Source organism: Oenanthe melanoleuca, chromosome 1A (assembly GCF_029582105.1).
Source record: "Oenanthe melanoleuca isolate GR-GAL-2019-014 chromosome 1A, OMel1.0, whole genome shotgun sequence".
NCBI classification, from domain to species: domain Eukaryota; kingdom Metazoa; phylum Chordata; class Aves; order Passeriformes; family Muscicapidae; genus Oenanthe; species Oenanthe melanoleuca.
The window spans coordinates 14,367,371-14,386,398 of record NC_079334.1 but is presented as its reverse complement, the minus strand read 5'-3'; the positions used below and the strand labels follow the sequence as shown (position 1 = coordinate 14,386,398).

The 19,028-nt window shown below is 39.0% G+C and overlaps 1 protein-coding gene and 1 long non-coding RNA gene across 5 annotated transcripts; both read left to right on the top strand.

Annotated features, from left to right (window-relative positions):
• The first annotated feature begins 1,140 nt into the window (after window positions 1–1,140).
• Window positions 1,141–9,474, top strand: LOC130265398 (uncharacterized). 2 transcript variants are annotated; one of them, XR_008842606.1, is made up of 6 exons: window positions 1,141–1,751; window positions 1,911–2,063; window positions 3,009–3,669; window positions 4,503–4,577; window positions 5,711–5,845; window positions 9,200–9,474. It is a non-coding gene; the product is annotated as an uncharacterized LOC130265398 (long non-coding RNA). The 2 variants fall into 2 exon arrangements; XR_008842610.1 differs by lacking the exon at window positions 9,200–9,474 and adding an exon at window positions 6,748–6,855.
• A 253-nt stretch (window positions 9,475–9,727) lies between these two features.
• LOC130264461 (ankyrin repeat domain-containing protein 26-like) lies at window positions 9,728–18,108 on the top strand. Of its 3 annotated transcripts, XR_008842472.1 has the most exons (5): window positions 9,728–10,564; window positions 11,128–11,278; window positions 12,221–12,359; window positions 16,563–16,709; window positions 17,901–18,022. XR_008842472.1 is itself a non-coding variant. In XM_056512662.1 (4 exons), the coding sequence occupies exons 2-4, from the start codon at window positions 16,114–16,116 to the stop codon at window positions 18,027–18,029; spliced, it is 357 nt and encodes a 118-aa protein (XP_056368637.1). In that variant the 5' UTR covers window positions 12,801–12,998; window positions 16,011–16,113; the 3' UTR covers window positions 18,030–18,108. The 3 variants fall into 3 exon arrangements, 2 of the variants coding, with proteins under 2 accessions (XP_056368637.1, XP_056368647.1); XM_056512662.1 differs by lacking the exons at window positions 9,728–10,564; window positions 11,128–11,278; window positions 12,221–12,359 and adding exons at window positions 12,801–12,998; window positions 16,011–16,194 and having other exon boundaries at window positions 17,901–18,108; XM_056512672.1 differs by lacking the exons at window positions 9,728–10,564; window positions 11,128–11,278; window positions 12,221–12,359 and adding an exon at window positions 15,928–16,194 and having other exon boundaries at window positions 17,901–18,108.
• Window positions 18,109–19,028: the final 920 nt, after the last annotated feature.

The window sequence follows — 19,028 nt, the reverse complement described above, 5'->3', positions numbered from 1 at the left end:
AATATCAGTGCTAATTAACCCTGCTGATTTGGAGGAATTAAGTAGTACCTGTGGTGATGCATTTCCTGAAATTTGAGTTTTATAATTATTATATTCATAATTATCTCTTATTAATGCACATTTTTAGGGTAAATGCTATTATTTTTTTGTCTCTATGCAGAAGGCATTGCATTGTGCTTAACAGGGAAAATGAGATTTGGAACAGAGTTAACAACAGTACAAAAAACAATCAGAAAAATCAGAAAGTTACATAAACAGAAAGGGAAGTAGCAGTCTCTGTGTTTAATCAGTGCTTATTTCAACTACTGATTTGTTTACAGTGTGTGCAAAGAGAAGACATAGAAATGAAACAAAAATTCTTATATGCAATGCTTTCCAGTCAGGATCTACCAAGTACCACTATAATTTTTCCTCTCTCTGTTTTGGGAGAGATGCTTTCTGCAACATTGTGCCCACCTGCAGAAGAATACCAAGAATAAATCAGATACAATCAAAACAGGTTTAATGTGTGCAGATGATGGAAAGCAGGGGAACTGCAACTAGTTTTGGTCTGTTAAAGGACACATCCAGCTAATTACCTGATCATTTTTGCTTTGCAGCACCACCTCAGTTCAGTGCATGAGATCATGCTGATCACTTAGTATTACTCAATACTAAGAAAGATTTGGGATTATGCTGAACATTTTCCTTTATTTCTATACTTTTCTATGGGAATGGCAGTACAGAAATCCATAAAGCACTCATATAATGTCCTAGTCACATTCCCATTTTAGAAATCTGGACCAAACTGTGCAGGATTGCAGAGACCATGTCTTTTATTTTTCCCACCTAGGATGTCATAGCATTAAATACACACTTTATAAACTCAGAATATATCTTTTGCCAACTTAGCAGTACTTGTGCTGTGTTCCTGTGAGTTCCTACCTACTCCTGTTCCTAGGAGTAGGTAGGGTATTCTGTAATGATAGCATATTCTGGCAAATTCAGGTAGAGTAATGACTTAAAAATTGCCTTACCCATTTTGTTTAATCTCCCTTTCTAGACAATAGGAACTAATAAAAGTCAATATTTAGACACACTGCTGTACGGTTTGCCTCCTTTAATGATTCAAAGAGTGATTTTAAATTACTCTTCCTTCTTCCTAACAAGTCCGGAATCTTGGAGTGAGATAAATATAGGCATGTGTGACTTAACTGCTTTATTCTTCATCGGTTACTGTAATGTGTGTGTGGGGAGGGAACTCCAGCAATACTGTCAGTCACTTTAATCTATGAATTCCTGTGTATTCTTCATACCAAAACAGCAGATTTCCTCTGTACATTTATGTAACTGTATGAACTATCCAGATTTTAGTAAACCTAATATGTCAGTATAAAGGCAGTTATTACTCTAAAACATTAAGACAGCTGTAAGAGGATGTGCTTCAACATATTCTTAGAGTATATCTAAAAAAAGCTTTTAGATATAGGTATTAATTTAATTATACTTGTAAAATGTAGGAATAGAACTAAGAATGATGTGATACCAAGTCCTGCCTTTGGTCAACAAAATAGTGTCTGCAGTCAGATTATGGCTCTTGCATCATAACAGATTTCTTTGGATTTTATTAGAAAAATTCCCACAACTGCAATGTGTGCTTATGCATAGTTTCAATTAGAACAATACCTGGGCCTTTTTTATGTATTAGGAAACCACAATCCTCATGAACAGCTGCTGACAGTTTGGGGGAGCTCAGCTGAGAAGATAGAGAGGTAATTGTCTCTGCATATGCATGCCGGTGACAGACAATTGCACTTGAGTTCAATCCAAAGATAAGTCTAACTCTATAATCAAAAAATCAAATAAGTGAAAGTAAAGGCATTTTTCAGGTTTTCACAACTTTATTCATGCTCATTTAATTGTTTCATTAGGGCATGATCAGACAGCTGCAGCAGGAGCTTGCTGATGCTCTCAAAAAGCAATCTGTGTCAGAAGCTTCACTGGAAGTTACTACGCGCTACCGCAGTGACCTGGAGGAAGACAAGCTGTGCTTGCAAAAGGAATTGGAAAAGGCTAAAACCAAGGTGCATAGTGTCTGTAATTGTATGAATAAATCTTAGGGTGGCTGTTAAAAGTAAGGTTGGATGTTGTCCTAAAACCCCAGGAAAAAAAATGCAATAGGATAGATTTAATGATGTGGAAATCAGTTGCATTGTTTTATAAACTTGGTGTTCATGTCTTTGACATGCGGACATTATGCCCTTACATGGACAAAATTTTTATTTGCAAAGGTGCTTTTCACAATAAATTCGTGTCTGTATTTATGTCTTGTTGCCTTTGGTTTAGCCAAGTAGATTTTCTGATTTCTGAAGAACAGTATAAGTACTGGACTGCTGTGTTTGGACATTTTTATGCTGTCCTGCTTTCCCCCTCACCCCACCCTGACCTGTCACCAGGTAGCACGTCAAATTCTGAATGTTTTTGTAACTTACTCTGCATTTTCCCCCCTTATGTGGCATTGTTATAATTTTCCATCCTTAAGTGGTTTTCCTGCAAGGGAAGTAAGCTATTTCTGACTTAGGCACTGCCTTTCAAAGTGTTTTTCCACACTTGTATGGACATATAGAGGCCTTGGAGTTCTATAAGGAAGATTTAAAATTTGATCCTTATGACTTTTGCAGTCACTACAGACAGATGAACTTCTTAATTCATGTTTTCACAGAGGAGCAAATGAGTAAATACAAAGAGCATCCTAAGTCACCAAAAGGGTCAGAGTGGCAGTGTCAGTTTTTAGAACCATGTTCTCGGAAATCCATGGAGGAAGGGAAGAGCCTGCTGTAAAAGATGGCAAAGCAGTACAGCTTGTGTTCATTTGCTAGTAGAAGCAAAGCTTTAAAAGTACTTGAGACAATTACAGCTCTTTGGGCAGAGGGTATGGGCAGCTGCAGCACGTGAATCCTTGGGCAGCAGCTGATTCCTCTGTATAAAAGCTCACCTGACAACTGTGGATTCTTTCTGTGACTTCACAGTTGCGGGAGGTGGAAGAGAAATATCTTCAGTCCGAGTGTTGTGTTCGTGATTTGAAGACTGCATTGGATGATAAGGAAAGAGAAGCAACAGCTTCTGCCCAGAAGCTGCAAGACCAGCTGTTGGCATCTTCTAAGACTAACACTACTATAAAACAACTGGAAGAACATGTGCAACAGTAAGAGAACACAGTGGGGCGAGTTATCTGTCACTTGCAGGGATTGGCTGGAAACCACAGCATAGACAGGTAGTCTTGTTTCATCACAGCAAATAATAAAGATTTTGAAGAATGTTCTTGTATTTTATTATTTTGCACTCTTCTTTTGGAATTTTTCTCTGGCAGATTTTTGTAATAAGACCTGTATTTCTTTTAAAGCCTTGAAATTGAAAACACCAAATTGGAAGCCACTGTCCAGCAACAAAGCAACAGGATTGAAGCCCTGCAGGGGGACCTGCAAGCCTCTGCGCCAGTAAGCTGCTCATAAATTTCCCTTTTGGTGACTTCTGAGCCTAGTACCTATTTCTGTGGGGAAATGTTATGGTGAGGATTTCCTGGAGAGCCAAGGGGAGCTCACTTCCTGCATTTTTCTGAATGGAGCCTGCTCTACTTCCCAGCCATCCAGTTTTGAAAATTTTCCTGTGCTGTAGCAAATACTCTAAAAGGTAAGGATTTGACAGCAATACACTGGTTAACTATTGTCTGCTTTAGACCCTTCATAACATCAGATGGCTGCTTTGGGGACTGCAGTGTGTTTCATTTCAGGTATTCAAGTTAACTGCGTATATCAATGCCACAACCACAGGGTATATTGATGCCAAGCCCTTTATGCCAGAGACCTGGCTGACCTCATCAGAATGAAACAAAATTACATGTCCCAGAGCTTTTGCTGTGCAGAATTGCTTTTCCTTTGGCTACTTGCTGTCTGTCTGTTCTCATGAAACAGTGAAGAGGACTGCTTGTGGTATCTGCAAAACTCGGTGTTAGCCTTGGAATTTACACTGCTTCTACACAGTGGTTAATTTTAGCTCAAATAAAGACAACATCTGTGGCCTGAATTAAGAGATATTTTTTATTGTTGCTGTTTTTTGTATTGTAGCCGATGAACTAGGGTTCTTCTAATGACCATAGTTGTCAATTACAGCTGAAAGTATTTATAAAATCACTGCATGTCACTGATAGTCAATTTTGTGATGTACTTATACTGTCAAGAGAAGTGGAAGGGCAGTCACAAATCCTTCCACTTTGATGACAGGGCATGATTTTCAAGTTACCATGTGGTCTTTTCTCTCCCTCTCTCTCCCCCCAAGTGCACCAAATGACAGAGGTGATGATTGCTAACAAGTTTACAGTGGCATGAGACTAAAGCTGTTTTGATCATTGTTGCTGGGTGTAAATAGTGTAGGAATAAAGAGGTGAAGAGGTTGTGTAATACTTTTGTCAGTGAGGTTCTAGAAAGTCATAGTGTGCCTTCTTGCTTCTTGTAATGCTTCTATAGGTTCATAACCGCCTGGAAGACTTGATAATGAACTTATAGACAGCACAGGCAGCTGCAGAAGACCACCACAAGCAGGTACATGACAGGCTTCTGTGAATGACTGTTTTAGTCTCTGAATTTTTTGTGTGTAGGTAATTGATGAAAAGATCAAATGGACTGTGTAAGTACACAGCCCATCTGGATTTAGGGCAAGGCATCCTCAAGGGAAAAGGTTGTAAGTTTCTTCATTTTCCTACTGCTGTGTTTTGTATGTGTTGTGGTGTGCAAGATAGTTGTGTTCATCAGTGTGATTCATCTGATGAATTCTCTTCCCCATCCCACCTGCAGAGAGTGAGCAAGTGGCTTCGTAATACTTAGCTGCCTACCAGGTTAAGCCATAGCAGATGACTGATAGAATGGATGTTGTGGACAGCTTGGAGATCTGTGGTTAAAGGCTGAGAGAGGCGACTGGACTTGACAGATCCATATTAGCTTTTCAGTTTTGTCAGAGCTTGTCTTGAGGCCATGTGAGTTTTTGTCGTGAGGCCCAGTGTTTTACCTCCTCTGTAAGGACTTGAGAAAGTCATACACCCTAAGGATTTTTTTTATCTGAGACTATGCCAAGTGTTTTGCCACTTTCTGTAGCCAGTAAATACCTCTTGTTTTTTCCTTTTTTGCTTTTGTAATTTTTTCTTTTTTCCCTAAAAAATGCCACTAAAAGCAACTTCCAGTCTTTATACTTCGACTGAATCAGCAAATTCTGTTCAACTCAAATGCATCTATTAGGCAAATCTTTGTCCCTTTAGATAGAACCATCAATACCATTGTCAATTTCAAAACATTTTCTTGTTCTCAGGAGATGTACAGCTGTTACAGAAGCCATGAGGGTAGGGTATATTCCGTGGTGGGCACTAGAAATGAATACATTAGAAAGTATGCAATGAATTCTGAAGAACCTTTTGAAGAAAGCTACGGAGTGCTTTTGTGTGTGTTTTTGTTATTCCCCGAAGTTCAACCTCATCTCACCATCCTTATAGCATTCACTCTTTTTGCCATCTTCTGTTTCTCTTCTTGGTTTTGTTTCCCAAGCTGTATTTTACATTCCACATTACCATTAATGATGGATGTTGAATGGGGAGAGGAGAGAGTTTCCATTTAAGTTACAGCTTTCTGTTGCAGTGTTCTTTTTATGGTCACCTTAGTTTCTTCTGCCATTGTCGCTTTTACAGGTGCAAAAGCAGAATATGCTGACTCTGACATCAAAGGACTTGCAAAGCATGTGGGAAGCGCAGTTTAATTCAAGATCCAACCTCAAAGAGCGTGTTGCTCAACTTGACAGGGAAAAGGCAGATCTCATTGAAGAGGTAAATCCAGAAAATTCTCCAGAGACCTAAGCCAGTACCTGAGAGAACTACATTAACCTGAGTTCTTACATAAAGACAATTTTTTTATTATGCCTGCCATTCAGGCTCTGTATATGTTATGATTTGTGGATCATCCAGGAAACAAATGAAAGCTGTTTGATTATCTTCTGTAAGTTCTTGAGTGATTTTCTTTGAAAGAGTTCCCAGTATGGTTTCCATCAGTTGAGTACATGAAGCGGGGCTGCAGTTCCCCAGTTCTTTCTTGGATTCCTTCTGGCCGTCTGCTGGCCTCTTTGTTTTCTGGGTAGGGTTGAAGTATTTCATTTTTCCAGTGCAGTGCATGGAGGAACAGCAGTATGTTTTCTGGAGAGTGGATGCTTAAAACCTTGCAGAAAAACATACTGAAAGAATTCTGGGGAAATTAACTAGTGCTTGGGAAACAAGAAATGACTGACAGTTTTGAAGGGGCATTTTTCTCTCCTCGTCCATAGAGGAATAAAGGAAGTACAAAGCAACTAGCACATAAGTAAGTAGCCACAAAGATGAGGTGGAAAAAATTACGTTGAAAAAATTACATTGAAGAAATTGCCAAAGATCAAATTTCTCTTCCTGCTGATCAGTAAAGATCTTGTGAAAACTTTAGATTTATTTGTATTTTTCCATGATGAGCATACCTACATAATCCTTGCTGTGAGCTGAGAACTCTTGAACGTAGTCCAGCATCATTTCCACCTTTGTTTCAGCGGAGGCATCTATTTTTCTTTGCTGTGAAACCTAATGTGGAACTTGGCTAACAGATGGAGATGGACTGCAGCTTCTCTGTGGAGAGTGCTAGAAACCAGATTTGCATGTAGCTATTGTTCTTACATTTTGTTTGTCATGCGTCTTTTCTGTTTTGAAAGTGTGAGAGTGAAAGAAAGTGAAGTAACTGATAGAGTTAAAACGCCCAGTTGAACTGCGTCTGGACCAAGAAATGAGAAGAAACTTAGAATTGCAGACTTTTAAGAGATATGCCTTTTTGATGTGGTGAAGAGACAGCCCTGAATAGAAGTCTAGTTTTATTGAACTGTAACATAAGAATATGTTATAAATGAGTTTAAGTTCCGGGGCGGGATTGGGAGTTGTTTATTAGTTGAGTTGAAAACTGTTAATTAGTTGTTCATTCATGATTTGTTGAGGGGTTGTTGTGGGCAGGGTATAGAATGACTGATTGTTAGGATAAATGTAATGTGTGTGTCTGTGTGTCCACCAGGGAGAGGGCTAACAGATGCTTGATTGGCTGTTCGGTCAGAACTTACTAGAAGGGTTACATCATGGAGTGAGCACATTAATTTGAACTGTGATTGGACAACGAGCCAACCTGTTAGAACTGGGTATTCGAAAATGATTGGCTCAGATTGCACCTTCATATGGACCAATCAACTAGTGAGAAAGGAGCCAATCACAAGGAGGATTGAAAAATGCACCAATCTGCAGAAAGTGAAGAAGATAAAGACTGCCTAGATGCCCAGAACTGCGTCCTCTGACGGTACCTTGTGTCCTGAGGAGTGCCCAGTGTTGCGCACTGTTTCAGTTGCTGTTTTCTCTGGCTTGTCACATGGGGATCGGGCCTGTCCCGAGCCTCCGCTCTCAGTCATTGTTTTAATAAACGAATTAACATTTTCAAAAGGTTGCAGGCTCAGTTTATAACAAATAGGCATACATATATTGTGAGCCAACTGGAGTCTCATGTTAGTTCCTGCATGGTATATCCATGCATGAGCCTTACTTATAGCTGCAAGAGGAATTGTCAATCCATGTTGCAGGGGTGGGGAAGGAAGTCTGCAATTCTTTTCAGCTGAAATTTGGATTTACCAGGTGACCTGTGGCACAGGAAAAGCAGGTCTTTTCTCAGCAATTCCTGGTACTATCAAGTGTGTTAAAGATTAAAAAAGCTATGTCTCCATTCCTTACTTGAGAGCATATAGGAAAGGTTGCTTATTCCTGTGTTTCATTGTTTTCTGAACTGATCTGCTGTATAGGTTGAAGAGACTTCTCAGCAGAGCTATGAAAAAAATCAGGGTGTATGAGCAGAGAGAAATGGAGTCCCAGCTTAATTTGAAGGGAGAAATGAAGAGCAGATATTCTTAAATGGTCAGTAAAGTTGATAGATTGAGAACAAAGGTGAGCTCTGCTTAATTTGAGGTTTGTTTGGTTGTAGTGTTACTTCTTTTCAAACCTGTGTGAAGCTTTCTCTGCATTTCTTGTCATGTTGATGATTTTCTTTCCTTGGCTGTATTTTAGATTTGATTGCTCTCTCTCAGTGTTTTTTGTGCCCTTAGAGAAGCAGGTGACTAATACTGATGTAGTTATCATTATGGGTTAAGATGCAATCCTTAAGTGCAAAGCAGCATCTGCAATGGCACAGGAAGAGCAGACTGTCCTGCAGAGGAAGGGCAAGCCAAGAGTGGCAGCAAGGCTGGCAGGGTCCATGACCTCTTGGGCCAGGGAGCTGTCCCACAGGCACTTACCAAGAAGAACAGAACAGGTCTGGTGACAGCAAGCAGGGTCAGCCAAGAGTGCAGATCCTCAGGCCGTGCAGTTCTGCCGTCCTACCAGGACATCATGTGCAAGGGTGAGGGTCAGGGCTGAGAGCAGTGGGCCTCAGCTCAGGCCTGGCTGCACTGAAGCTGTGACAGCATCACTTAGGGTCTGACAGATGGGTTCCTTCTCTGGAAAAGAGGAGAGGAACGCTGCTGCTGTTCACACAGCAAGAAGAACCCTTGAGCCCTGTCTCAGGCATAAGTTCAATCAGAGGCAGCTGGGACTCTCCTTTTCTGAAAAGTTGCTGTGCAGGGTATGATGAGGAGAGGTGATGTAGGAGAAGTGCTGTAACTTACTGCTCACAGGTAGCTGTTTCAGCCCATCTTGGCATGGGGACCCAGAAGTATTGTTGCCAGAGATGTTTTTTGAGGTTGCTCTGGTTGTTCAGTAGTAGCATGTAAACTTCTCCACCCATTACTCAGATTCATTGCTAGAGAAGCTGCATTTCACAGTTACACTCAGCTTTAGAAGACATCATTGAAGAATCAGTTACTGCCTTTGCAGTGACTCATTTTTAGTCCAGAGGCTAATAGCACTTTTGCATAAAGAACTGTGAAAGGATTCCTCAGGTTCCCGTCCTATCACAAATGATGTGAAGGTTGATCTTGTTGGAAAAGAAGAGCCCAGTTACATTTAAGTTTCTGATTGAATATACACATGATAAAGTCTCCATGGACAACCTCTGGAGTGATTTTAACAGAATTCACTGCTTTTTAGATGCCTCTGAGGTTTTGTTGTTTGTTTTTTTGTTTTTTTTTCCCCCATGTACAGGTTGCTGAACTTTCCCAGCAGCTGAACATGGAGTCTAAAAAAATCATGCAGCTAGAAGCACAAAACCGGGATCTGCGAGAAGAGCTGTCTACCTTGCATGGGAACTGTGAAAAACCAGAGAAGAGCAAATGCCAGCTGAAAAAAGAGATGGCAAAACTTCAGCATCACTTGGAGACTAACATGGTGGATCACAGCCAAATAGAACAGTATAAAAGAGAGGCTGATGAATGAGCAAGCCAAGAAATATGACAAAAACTGCAAGAAGTCAATCTGTTTTTGCAAGTGAGTGACTTTCTGACATATGTCTGTAGGCTTTGGTTGTGGCCACCTGTCCTGTGGTGACGTCGCAGTGCTCTGTATCTCCAAATCGTGTGTGTTGCTCATGCCTGGAGGGTTTGTTTAGTCTAGCCAGGCAGCATCCCTCCCTCTGGGGGTAAGCAGCTGTCGCCTGCCTGCCAGCAAGCCACCTTCGCTCTGCCCCTGCTGCTGCTGCTTGGCTTGGCTTGGCTTGGCTTGGCTTGGCTTGGCTTGGCTTGGCTTGGTATTTTGCTTTGCTGCTGCTCGCTTTTCCCCCTTCCCTTTTTTTTTGCTTTGCTTTATTTTTCCTTATTAGCTAGAAATACCACTGAATATCAAGAAATCCCCAGACGTCTGTTTGTGACAAGAAATACGTGTTTTCTGCCCTCCCCAGCATCGGCTGCATCCACTCGGACGGGTGAAGTTTTTCTGCGTCACCTGTGGCTGTTTTTTTTTTTTCTCGTGTTGGAAAGTGTTTTTCTGTGTGTTTTGCTAAATAAACAAGTTTTTTCCACTTTACCTCTGAAGAAATTCTTCCCGAACCCATTGGTAGAAGGGGAGGAGTTTTGGGGGTTTGTTTTTAAAAAGCTCCGTTAAAAATTTTCCCCTAATTTGTCCTAAACTGGGACACCACCAATTTTTCGTGTTTTACTTTGGGTATCTGATTCTGTGTGTTAGATCTGCACTTGTGTCTGTGCTAAAGGGCAGTGGGAGAAGGCGTATGGTTGGGCAGGAGTGCTCATATGGTGTTTGATGTGCTAGCAGGTCTCTGAATCAAAAGCTCGCCCAAGGTAGGTTTCCATTTTGCAGTGCTTGGGGCTGTCTCTGCTGGTGTGCTTCCCACTGTTCGTATTTGAAGAGGTTTTGCATCTTCCAGCTGTCAACAGCCAGAATTACAGGTCCGGTTTTGTCCTTGTACAGGGGAGAATGCTCAGAAAGTAAGTGACTGAAGTTGCAGCTTTGGAGATCAGGAGAAGAGGAGGCATCCTGCTAAGGTCTTTATGGAATCCTGCCCTGTTCTCCATGCCCTGTCCTACAGAGACACTGGCCTTTTTCACCTGAGGAGAGGTCAGAAATTATTAAAATGCCAATGAAAGTATAAACTGAGGTCATCATCTCTAATTCTGATTTGTAGGATTACTTAAGTATCCTTTATGTTTTCTAGTATTGTACTAGTTGAAGCAGTTTCTTTAGTGTTGAAAGCAATACTGAATAGTCAACTGCTTCAGAAACATTTAAGAGTAATTTTTTTTTTCTAGGAAGAGGGAAAATATATTACCAAGTGAATCTCAAAAATTTGAAGAAGGCATTGATATTTTTATGAAATCCTAAGCAGGAGTGTTTTTCTGGCTGTCCTTCAAAGGGATCTCTGCTCTTAATACTTCCTCTAATGTGGATATAAGTTGCTGCCTGAATCTAGTTCAGGTTCCACATTCCCCCCCTCATTACTAGGGCAAGGTTTTTAAAATACTTTTAAATAATCCACAATCCTTGGAGTTAAGTCTGTGTTTTATCAGAGATATTTTTCATCTCATTTGCTTCTGGAATCATCTTAATTACGTCTGTTTCAAAGAAATATTTTCTGTGATGTTACTCAGTTGGTAGTTTTTGTATCTTTCTGTTTAATGTAGAGAATTTGCCCTGAATCATGATGTTTCAAAGAAAAAATAAAGGACAGACTTTAAAGCAGAAGGCTAATCAGCAGATGAGCTCTTCCAGTGGGAATAATTTTCGAGTACCAGATGATAGCACTTCCAGTGAAACATCTTAAGAGGAAGGAAGGTACTGAATATAAGGAATGTTAGAACTAAAACTTACTTAATGACATAAATTAACCTAAGGCTAAAGGTAAGTTTTTTGTAAACCTGATGTGCACACTGGTTCCTTCATCTGGCAAAACAACCTGACGCCTTTTGTGTTCCAAAACACATCTTTTTTGCTTAATGTGCTTTGAACATCTTAGCCAAGCTCATTATAAAGACAATGTGCACAAGTGCTGTAAAATTACCTGAGTGTCAGTGTATATGTAAACATGTATGTTATATTTTTTAAAAGGGAGAGGAGAGACTTTTAAAAGAACAAAGTTGCTATTTCATCACATACATCTTAGGGTTTGAGTATTTTCCTTTTTTTTTTTTTTTCTTCAGCTGTCTGTCCTCTTGACTTCTTGCCTACCTCAGACTTAACTGTAGGGGGCAAAATGAGAAACAGAAATTGTTGACAGGGTACAAGCACTTTTTGGCAGTAGCTAAAACACTACTCTGTTGTCAACACTGTTTTAGTCAGAAATCAAACACACAGCATTGTGTGGGCTGCTTTGAAGAAAATTAACTCCATTCCAGTCAGCCTAAGTACACTAGAGAATCCAAAATTACAGTTCTTTGACCTGTAAGGGAAAGAGTCTAAATACTGAAGAGAACTAAACCTCTAGTGTTAAACAGGGAATGCACAGAACTATGTATCTCTGTATCTCCATGTCTGTAGCTGTATAATTCCTATCACTTTGGGTGAACAGTTATTTCAACTATTTGCTTAATATCTAGTGAAAAAAAATCATCTTCCAACAATGATATTTTTTTCCAGTATTCACCTGCATCTAAAAAAATTCTTGTATTAAATTTTACTTTAATTCCCTACTGAAATTAGATTGTCAAAACAACTTTAGATATTGTTCTTAGTGCAAGATAAACATTCCTGAACTGAAATATACTGCATTGTTTGTAGGTCTGCATACAAATGGATGTAACTGATGACCTTGATTTAACTCATTCATCTGACACAACATCGGAGGATGTCAAACTACCAGCGTCCACCTAGAGAGAGGCTGTGTTGCTCTTAGAGCAGCTTACTGTGGATCATACAGGTATGTTCTAAAGTCACTTTTTCCTCAGATGTTACAAGTTTCTCTTTTAAAACATGTTGTCTTTGTGTGCACTCCTAGGTATCTTGGTTCATTTATATTTAAGATAACACCTTCCCACCACCCCCTTTCACTGATCTATGTTACACAGAGCAGCTATTTTTCCTATTTGTTTCCTTTGCCTTTGCCTGAGTGGTGGTTTTGTCTTCTTCTAAATATATTTTTCTGAGGTGACACTAGCATGGCTGAAAGGTTCAGCTGTGCCTTGCAGTGGGTCCATTGTCACTGTCTGGCATGGTGCACCCCCTGGCCTCTTCCCACAGAGAACTCCCAGTACCTAAACTTTATCACCTGCACCAAATCAAATAATTTACACATTAGAAAGTATTTATGCATATGTGCATCTTTGTCTTTTCTGTCTCAAAACAGGTTCTGCTATTTTCTGAAAATTCAAAACATGCTTCTTAAATATGAACAAATAATAGAGCATGAAAAAAATCAGTATGCAGCGGTCTCAAGAGAAGTCAGAAAGTTGGAAAGTGAAAAGGAAAAACCAAAATTAATAGCAGAATAGACTCAAGATTTGAAATCCATATTGACTCATCAAGAAGTGGAATGGAAGAGTGATATCCATAGCCTTAAGTATGTAACCTTGTATTCTGATAATGTGTTACCTTGTCAGTCTAAATGTGCCAGAAGGTACTGATGATACACATGGGATGGATGAGAAGCTTGTAGTCTTTTGATTTTCTGTATTTTGAATCCCATGGGCATGTTATGCTATAAAGGAAGGATGAAAAACATGTGTATATTAGTGCCATCTGTGATTGTCTGGATGTTTTCACTTTTTTTTAATAGCAAGAGAAGAGAACAAGAGAGTTTTAATGGGAAAATGAGATTTATGAGAGAAGTGATATATATGAGATGTGTTTTTGTCCTTGCAGTTTCTGTTGAGGTGTATTAAAAATCCAGGTAACTCTGACAGAGTTCTAAACTCAGAAGTGTTTAGAGAAGCATAGAGTACTTATTTGCTTGCATGTTTGTTTATTTGAAAAGTCCAATCAGGGTTTCCCCATTCTCTGTAATCCTGAGCTAGACTTGGATGATGTGAGGTTTTTAACCACTGTTGCATCACTTCAGACAGGAATAGCTGGTACACAGTGTAGGAAGTTGAGCAAAAGCAAATGCAGAGCCTTGCTCTTGGGATGGAATATTCTCTTGTGATGATATCCTGGGGGTAGCCTGGCCAGGGAGCTTCCTGAGAAGACCTTAGTGGTCTTGCTAGAGCAAGATGAACATGGACCAGTAGGAGCTGGCAGCTGAGAAGGCAAATGGCAGCAGATGAGGAGATGGAAAGGAGTGATTACTTGCCCCTACTGAGCACTTACTGAATGTCATCTAGAGCACTGTGTCCAGTCTTTGGCCTTCTAGTACCAGGGGGATCTTAATTGATATGTGTGAGTTCAGCAGAGAACTAGCAAGCTGGTCAGGGAGCAGGAACACCAGCCCTGTGAGGGGAGACTGAGGGAACTGAACTTGGAGTTGTGTTTCCTGGTATGTGGAAGAGGATTATGAGGAAGACAGAGCCAGTCCCAGCTTTGCCTCAGTTGGACTCTAGCAGTTTATCATGGTTTAAGCCCAGCTGGCAACTGCACCCCATGCAGCTGCTCACTCACTTCCCCACGAGTGGGATGACAAGAAGAGAGTCAGGATGGTAAAATGGAGAAAGCTCCTGGGTTGAGATAAAGACAGTGTAATAGGGAAATCAAGAGCCATGCACACAAGCAAAGCAAAACAAGGAATACATTCACCACTACCCATGGACAGGCAGGTTGTTCATCCATCCCTCGGAGAGCAGGGTTCCATCACATGTAACAGTTACTTGGGAAGACAAATGCAATCACTCTGAATATCCCCCCCTTCCTCCTTCTTCTGCCCACTGTATATACTGAGCATGATGTCGTATGGTTTGGAAAGTCCCTTGTGTCAGTTGAGTCACCTGTCCCAGCTGTCTCCCCACCCACAGCCCCCTTGCTGGTAGGGCAGTAGGAGAAGCAGAAAATGTCTTGTTGTGCAGATGTTGCTCAGCATCTAGGAAAAAAATCCATATTATCAACTTGAAGAACAGACCCATGTGAAGAAAATTAACTTTACCCTAGCTGCTATTTTTCAAAATTCCAAAGTATCTAACAAGTGTGAATAATTATTATTTTCATTCTTAAGAAATTGTGAAAGCAATTACATTTTTAGCCTTACACTTATAGAAGCTTTATTCACAGAAGCTTTATTTCATTTTGTTAAATTACCCTAAAAATTATATGTAAGGCTTTCCTCCTTGCAATATAAACCATGGAAACACAAATCTTACTATCAATCTTTTGAACAATTTATTAGTGGCTGCTGCCACTTTTTTTGGCAGAATTTCTAAAGAAGACTTGCACTTGCCAGCTCTGTCCTTATGTTAATACTACTTTTTTCTTGTTACTGTTGCAAGGATATGAGAAAACATACTCAAAATAATTTTGAAACACAAAACTGCTTTTTTTGTTTGGGTACCGTGGGCACACCATGGACCACTTCTTACCATGTTGGTGCTTACTGCTATTTGTTTCAGTTAGTAAAGAAGTTAATATTCCTCAAAGATTTCTCTATAGGTTATCTTCAAAATCAAGTTGCTGTTGTTTCATCCAGATATAGATCCTTAGAGGTTTAAAATTATTTCTAATAACATTAAACTTAAACCCTCTGCATTTCTAAGTAAGTTTTTGAAAATTGATCTCATTCCTGAGCGAATACAAACTGTGCTTTTCCTGGGGTCAGCTGTTGTTTAAGCCTTAGGCTTGTTAAAAAATTGGTGGGTCTGTCAGAGAGGTGATGTACTGTTTCATCAGCATTACCTGCAGCCACTGAATCCATAATATGCAGGCAATACTCATCATGTTAAGAAAATGTATATTAATCATAGTCAAGACATTGCTTTGATTGCTAAGACAACAAACTCCCCTTGATCTAAGTGTCTGTAATGTCAAGATGACTTCTTCAAAAGTAACAGAAGTGTGCACACTACAGTATATTTACCTCGATAAACTTAAAAGTGATAAAACAGTCAATGGTTTATTTCCATATATTGTAAAACTGATGTCATGGATAATGGAATGACGTACTAATTCTTTAAAAACTTAAAAAATAGAGTAAAAAATATAAAGTCTGAAAATATTTAACGTCTTTATGGTTCAAGTTGCTTTCTGCAAGTTCACAGTGTAGAATATATAATTTTTATGTCAGTCCTTTAGTTTCTCAATTATACTGTTAAATCCTGTTGCAAGGATATGAGAACAAATACTCAAAATAATTTTGAAACACAAAACTGCTTTTTTGTTTGGGTACCGTGGACCACTTCTTACCATGTTGGTGCTTACTGCTATTTGTTTCAGTTAGTAAAGAAGTTAATATTCCTCAATGATTTCTCTATAGGTTATCTTCAAAATCAAGTTGCTGTTGTTTCGTCCAGATGTAGATCCTTAGAGATTTAAAATTATTTCTAATAACATTAAAAGTTTTTATGGTTTGAGTTGTTTTCTGCAAGTTCATAGTGTAGAATACATAATTTTTATATCAGTCCTTTAGTTTCTCAGTTATACTGTTAAATCCCAGGTTTACTTTGAAACAAGAAGAAGAAAAGAGGCTCAGAGCAGAAACACTATATGAGAAAATAAGAGAAAAACTCAGTCGGAAAGAAGAGCAATATTGTAAAGAGATGGAGGAGAAACAGCAACTTGAGTTACAATCCAGGAGTTTAGAAATGGAGTTAGTAACACTGAGAAATCTCCTCAAACAGGTATATTAGATAATGACTTAAACACTTACCTTATTTCTGCTTCTTTGTAATGGGTGTTGTATTCCAGTGTGCCTGAAGAAGAGGTAGTGCTTTGTTCATGGAAGAGGCATTGGATAACTATTGCCACATTTTTCGAAAAGCTGGTTTCCAAGTAGCCTGTTCCCTTTTTTCTGTTTGTGTTTCAAAGCTTGACTTTTTTTTCTCATTCTGTACTTCTTCTTAATTTTTCAGAAGAAAATTGAAGTTTGTAGGTGGATTATTGTAGCTGTGGAGAGCAAAAATATTTGCAAAAATAAAAGGGAGAGTAGGATAATATTGCTAGCTCTGATTTTTCTGAAGGTGCAAGTAATGGAATTGTATTATTATAGGTAGAAGATGAGCGTGGTGAAACACAGAGACACCTCTCTCAGGAAAAGAGTGCCAGAGCCCTGCAAGAAGGCATTTTGAACAATCACCTTTGGAGACAAAAGGAACTAGAAGAAGAGACAGGAAGTGCTGTAGGAAAAAGTTCAGATGTAAGCAGAATTTTTTCTAATTAATTAAATTTAACCATGTTTGTTATAAAGTTTTATAATAAAACTTAGATATTTTTTCTACTTCTTGATGGATTATTTACAGTTTACCAGTGTAATTTTACTGTTCAAATATCTCTTCTGTTTACCCTTTTGTCTTTAAAAGTTCTGGAAAGCAGTATCAGTGCTGTATGTAATTACACTGCAGGTACAAGTAAAAAGCTAAAAGAAAACACTCTCTACACCATTTTTTAAACTGTCTTGGTTTTATTTCCTTGATATTTTATCATGACTTTTTAAGGTTTCTCACAGTGAAACACCTAGTTACCTACATCCAGACTGACCAGGAAGGAAGTTGTTTGACATGCTGTGTTCCCATTACTTGGGGTTTTTAAATTATTTGTTCCCTTATCAAACTCAAAGTATGAAGTTCTTTCCCACCTCCACGTATTAAAGTTTTATGAAGGAAGATCAGCAGTGATTTAAACTCTCAATACTAATTAGAATAATTGAGGGAGAATAAGCAATCATAAACACTATTAAATTCAAAAGAGTCTTGAAAAGATTACTGAATTTACTAAAAATCTGAAATTCTTGGAAGAATTATTTGTTCTTGGCTGTGCTTTCCAGTAAATATAGGGTGAATATGTTTACATGGAAAAAAAGTTGTATACTAAACAGGCACTATAAAAGACTCATGTATTCCAGGAATGATTCACCTCTCTAGCAAACTCTCAGTAATGCTAAAAAAAGTGTTAAGAAGACATTTAATGAAGAAAATAGCTTTTTGAGCCTGGTAAACAGAGATTTTTACCAGATTGGTAACACAGCTAAAGTAATCTAAAAGGGAATACTTTAAAGGCATGCATTCACAAGAAAGCACTGTCATTTCATAATATAATACTTTGTACCTGAAACATTTTAAATCATTTTATTACACAGTTTCTAGTTTATGGGGGGAAAAAGCATGATGTATTTGGCATGTTTATTTATGGATATGTTACGCTTTCATTCTGTGCCTGCATTGGACACGTGAAGTGGTTCGTAGAGTAGCTTATGTCTTATCTGAAATTTTACTCTCATCTTTGAAGTCATGTTGCAATGTTAGAAATGTTAAAATCCAGTTTAATGCTGAAGTGATTTTTGTAGATTTATTTCCCACCCAGATATTTATTCATGTTCCCTGTCATTCAGGAATCCGACACTGAGAGAAAAAAGGATCTGTTGTACAAAAATCAGTTCCTGCAAGATGAGATTGCCATGCTAAGACTAGAACTTGATCAAATAAGACTTAGGCACCAGGGGAAGAAGGAAAATATTTAGAGAAAAATGAGATTTTGAAAGAAAAACATGAAGATCTCCAAAAAGAACTTAAGCTGAATGAGGAGACCTTAAATCAAACAATTTTCAGTAGAGTGGACAACTGAACTTACTAAAGAAGAATCTGCAATGCTAACTTCCAAACTTGAGCAGACAAAAGAAAGCAAAGACAGACTGGAGACAGAAATTGAATCATTTCGTTCCCTCTTGAACAGTACAAGAGCTTGAACATCACCAGTCATCAAAAAGTGATGTGGAACGAACATTTCAGAGGGAACGTGATGAACGGCTTCGCTTGCAAGACAAGCTGCATCATGACCTCTCAGATGTGCGAGAAGCCAACAAGAGCTTGTCCCAGCAGCTGAGTACAGCTGAAAGCAAAGCTAGCAGTCTAGAAAATGAGCTTCATCAGTTAAAACAAACGCTCAGAGAAAAAACACTGTTTTTAGAAATGGCACAGAAGGAATTGAGTCAAGCACAGTGTCAGGCAAAGGAATGCAATCGTGCTCGACAGCTTGAGAAAGACCGAGTCAACAAACTTACAGTAGAGCAGGAATCCATGCAGGAGCGATTAGCCCAGCTCCAGAGTGAAAACCTTTTGCTCCGTCAGCAGCTGGAAGATCTGCAGAACAAGGGGATCATCAAAGAAAAAGTAGTGAATGATGTGCAAGATCGGTTTAATGATATTTTCAACAAACTCAGAGCTGATACTGAAAAGCAAGTTTACCTAGTGGAAGAGAGAAACAAGGAAATAAATGCCAAGTGTATTGATTTAAGAGAACAAGTCTTCAAATACGAGACTGACAAAATAAAGAGAGAGGTTAAATACAGACTTCGAGCAATTTAAAGTTTTCCAGTTTGTGAAATTATTTTGTTTCTAAAGTGGATTAATTATAAGCCATTGCATAGGACCAGATGATGATGATTTATTCTGGTTTGTTGTGTTTCTGTTGAAATTGTGGTAAGGTTTGGTAAATGGGATGTTACTGCTGGGATCCGAGC

Bases quoted from the DNA above. Each gene is read 5' to 3' on its own strand.
- LOC130264461 (XM_056512662.1), top strand. From the start codon at position 16,114: ATGGAGGAGAAACAGCAACTTGAGTTACAATCCAGGAGTTTAGAAATG. The intron at 16,195-16,562 runs GTATATTAGATA...GTATTATTATAG, and splicing joins TGAGAAATCTCCTCAAACAG to GTAGAAGATGAGCGTGGTGA. The intron at 16,710-17,900 runs GTAAGCAGAATT...CCTGTCATTCAG, and splicing joins CTGTAGGAAAAAGTTCAGAT to GAATCCGACACTGAGAGAAA.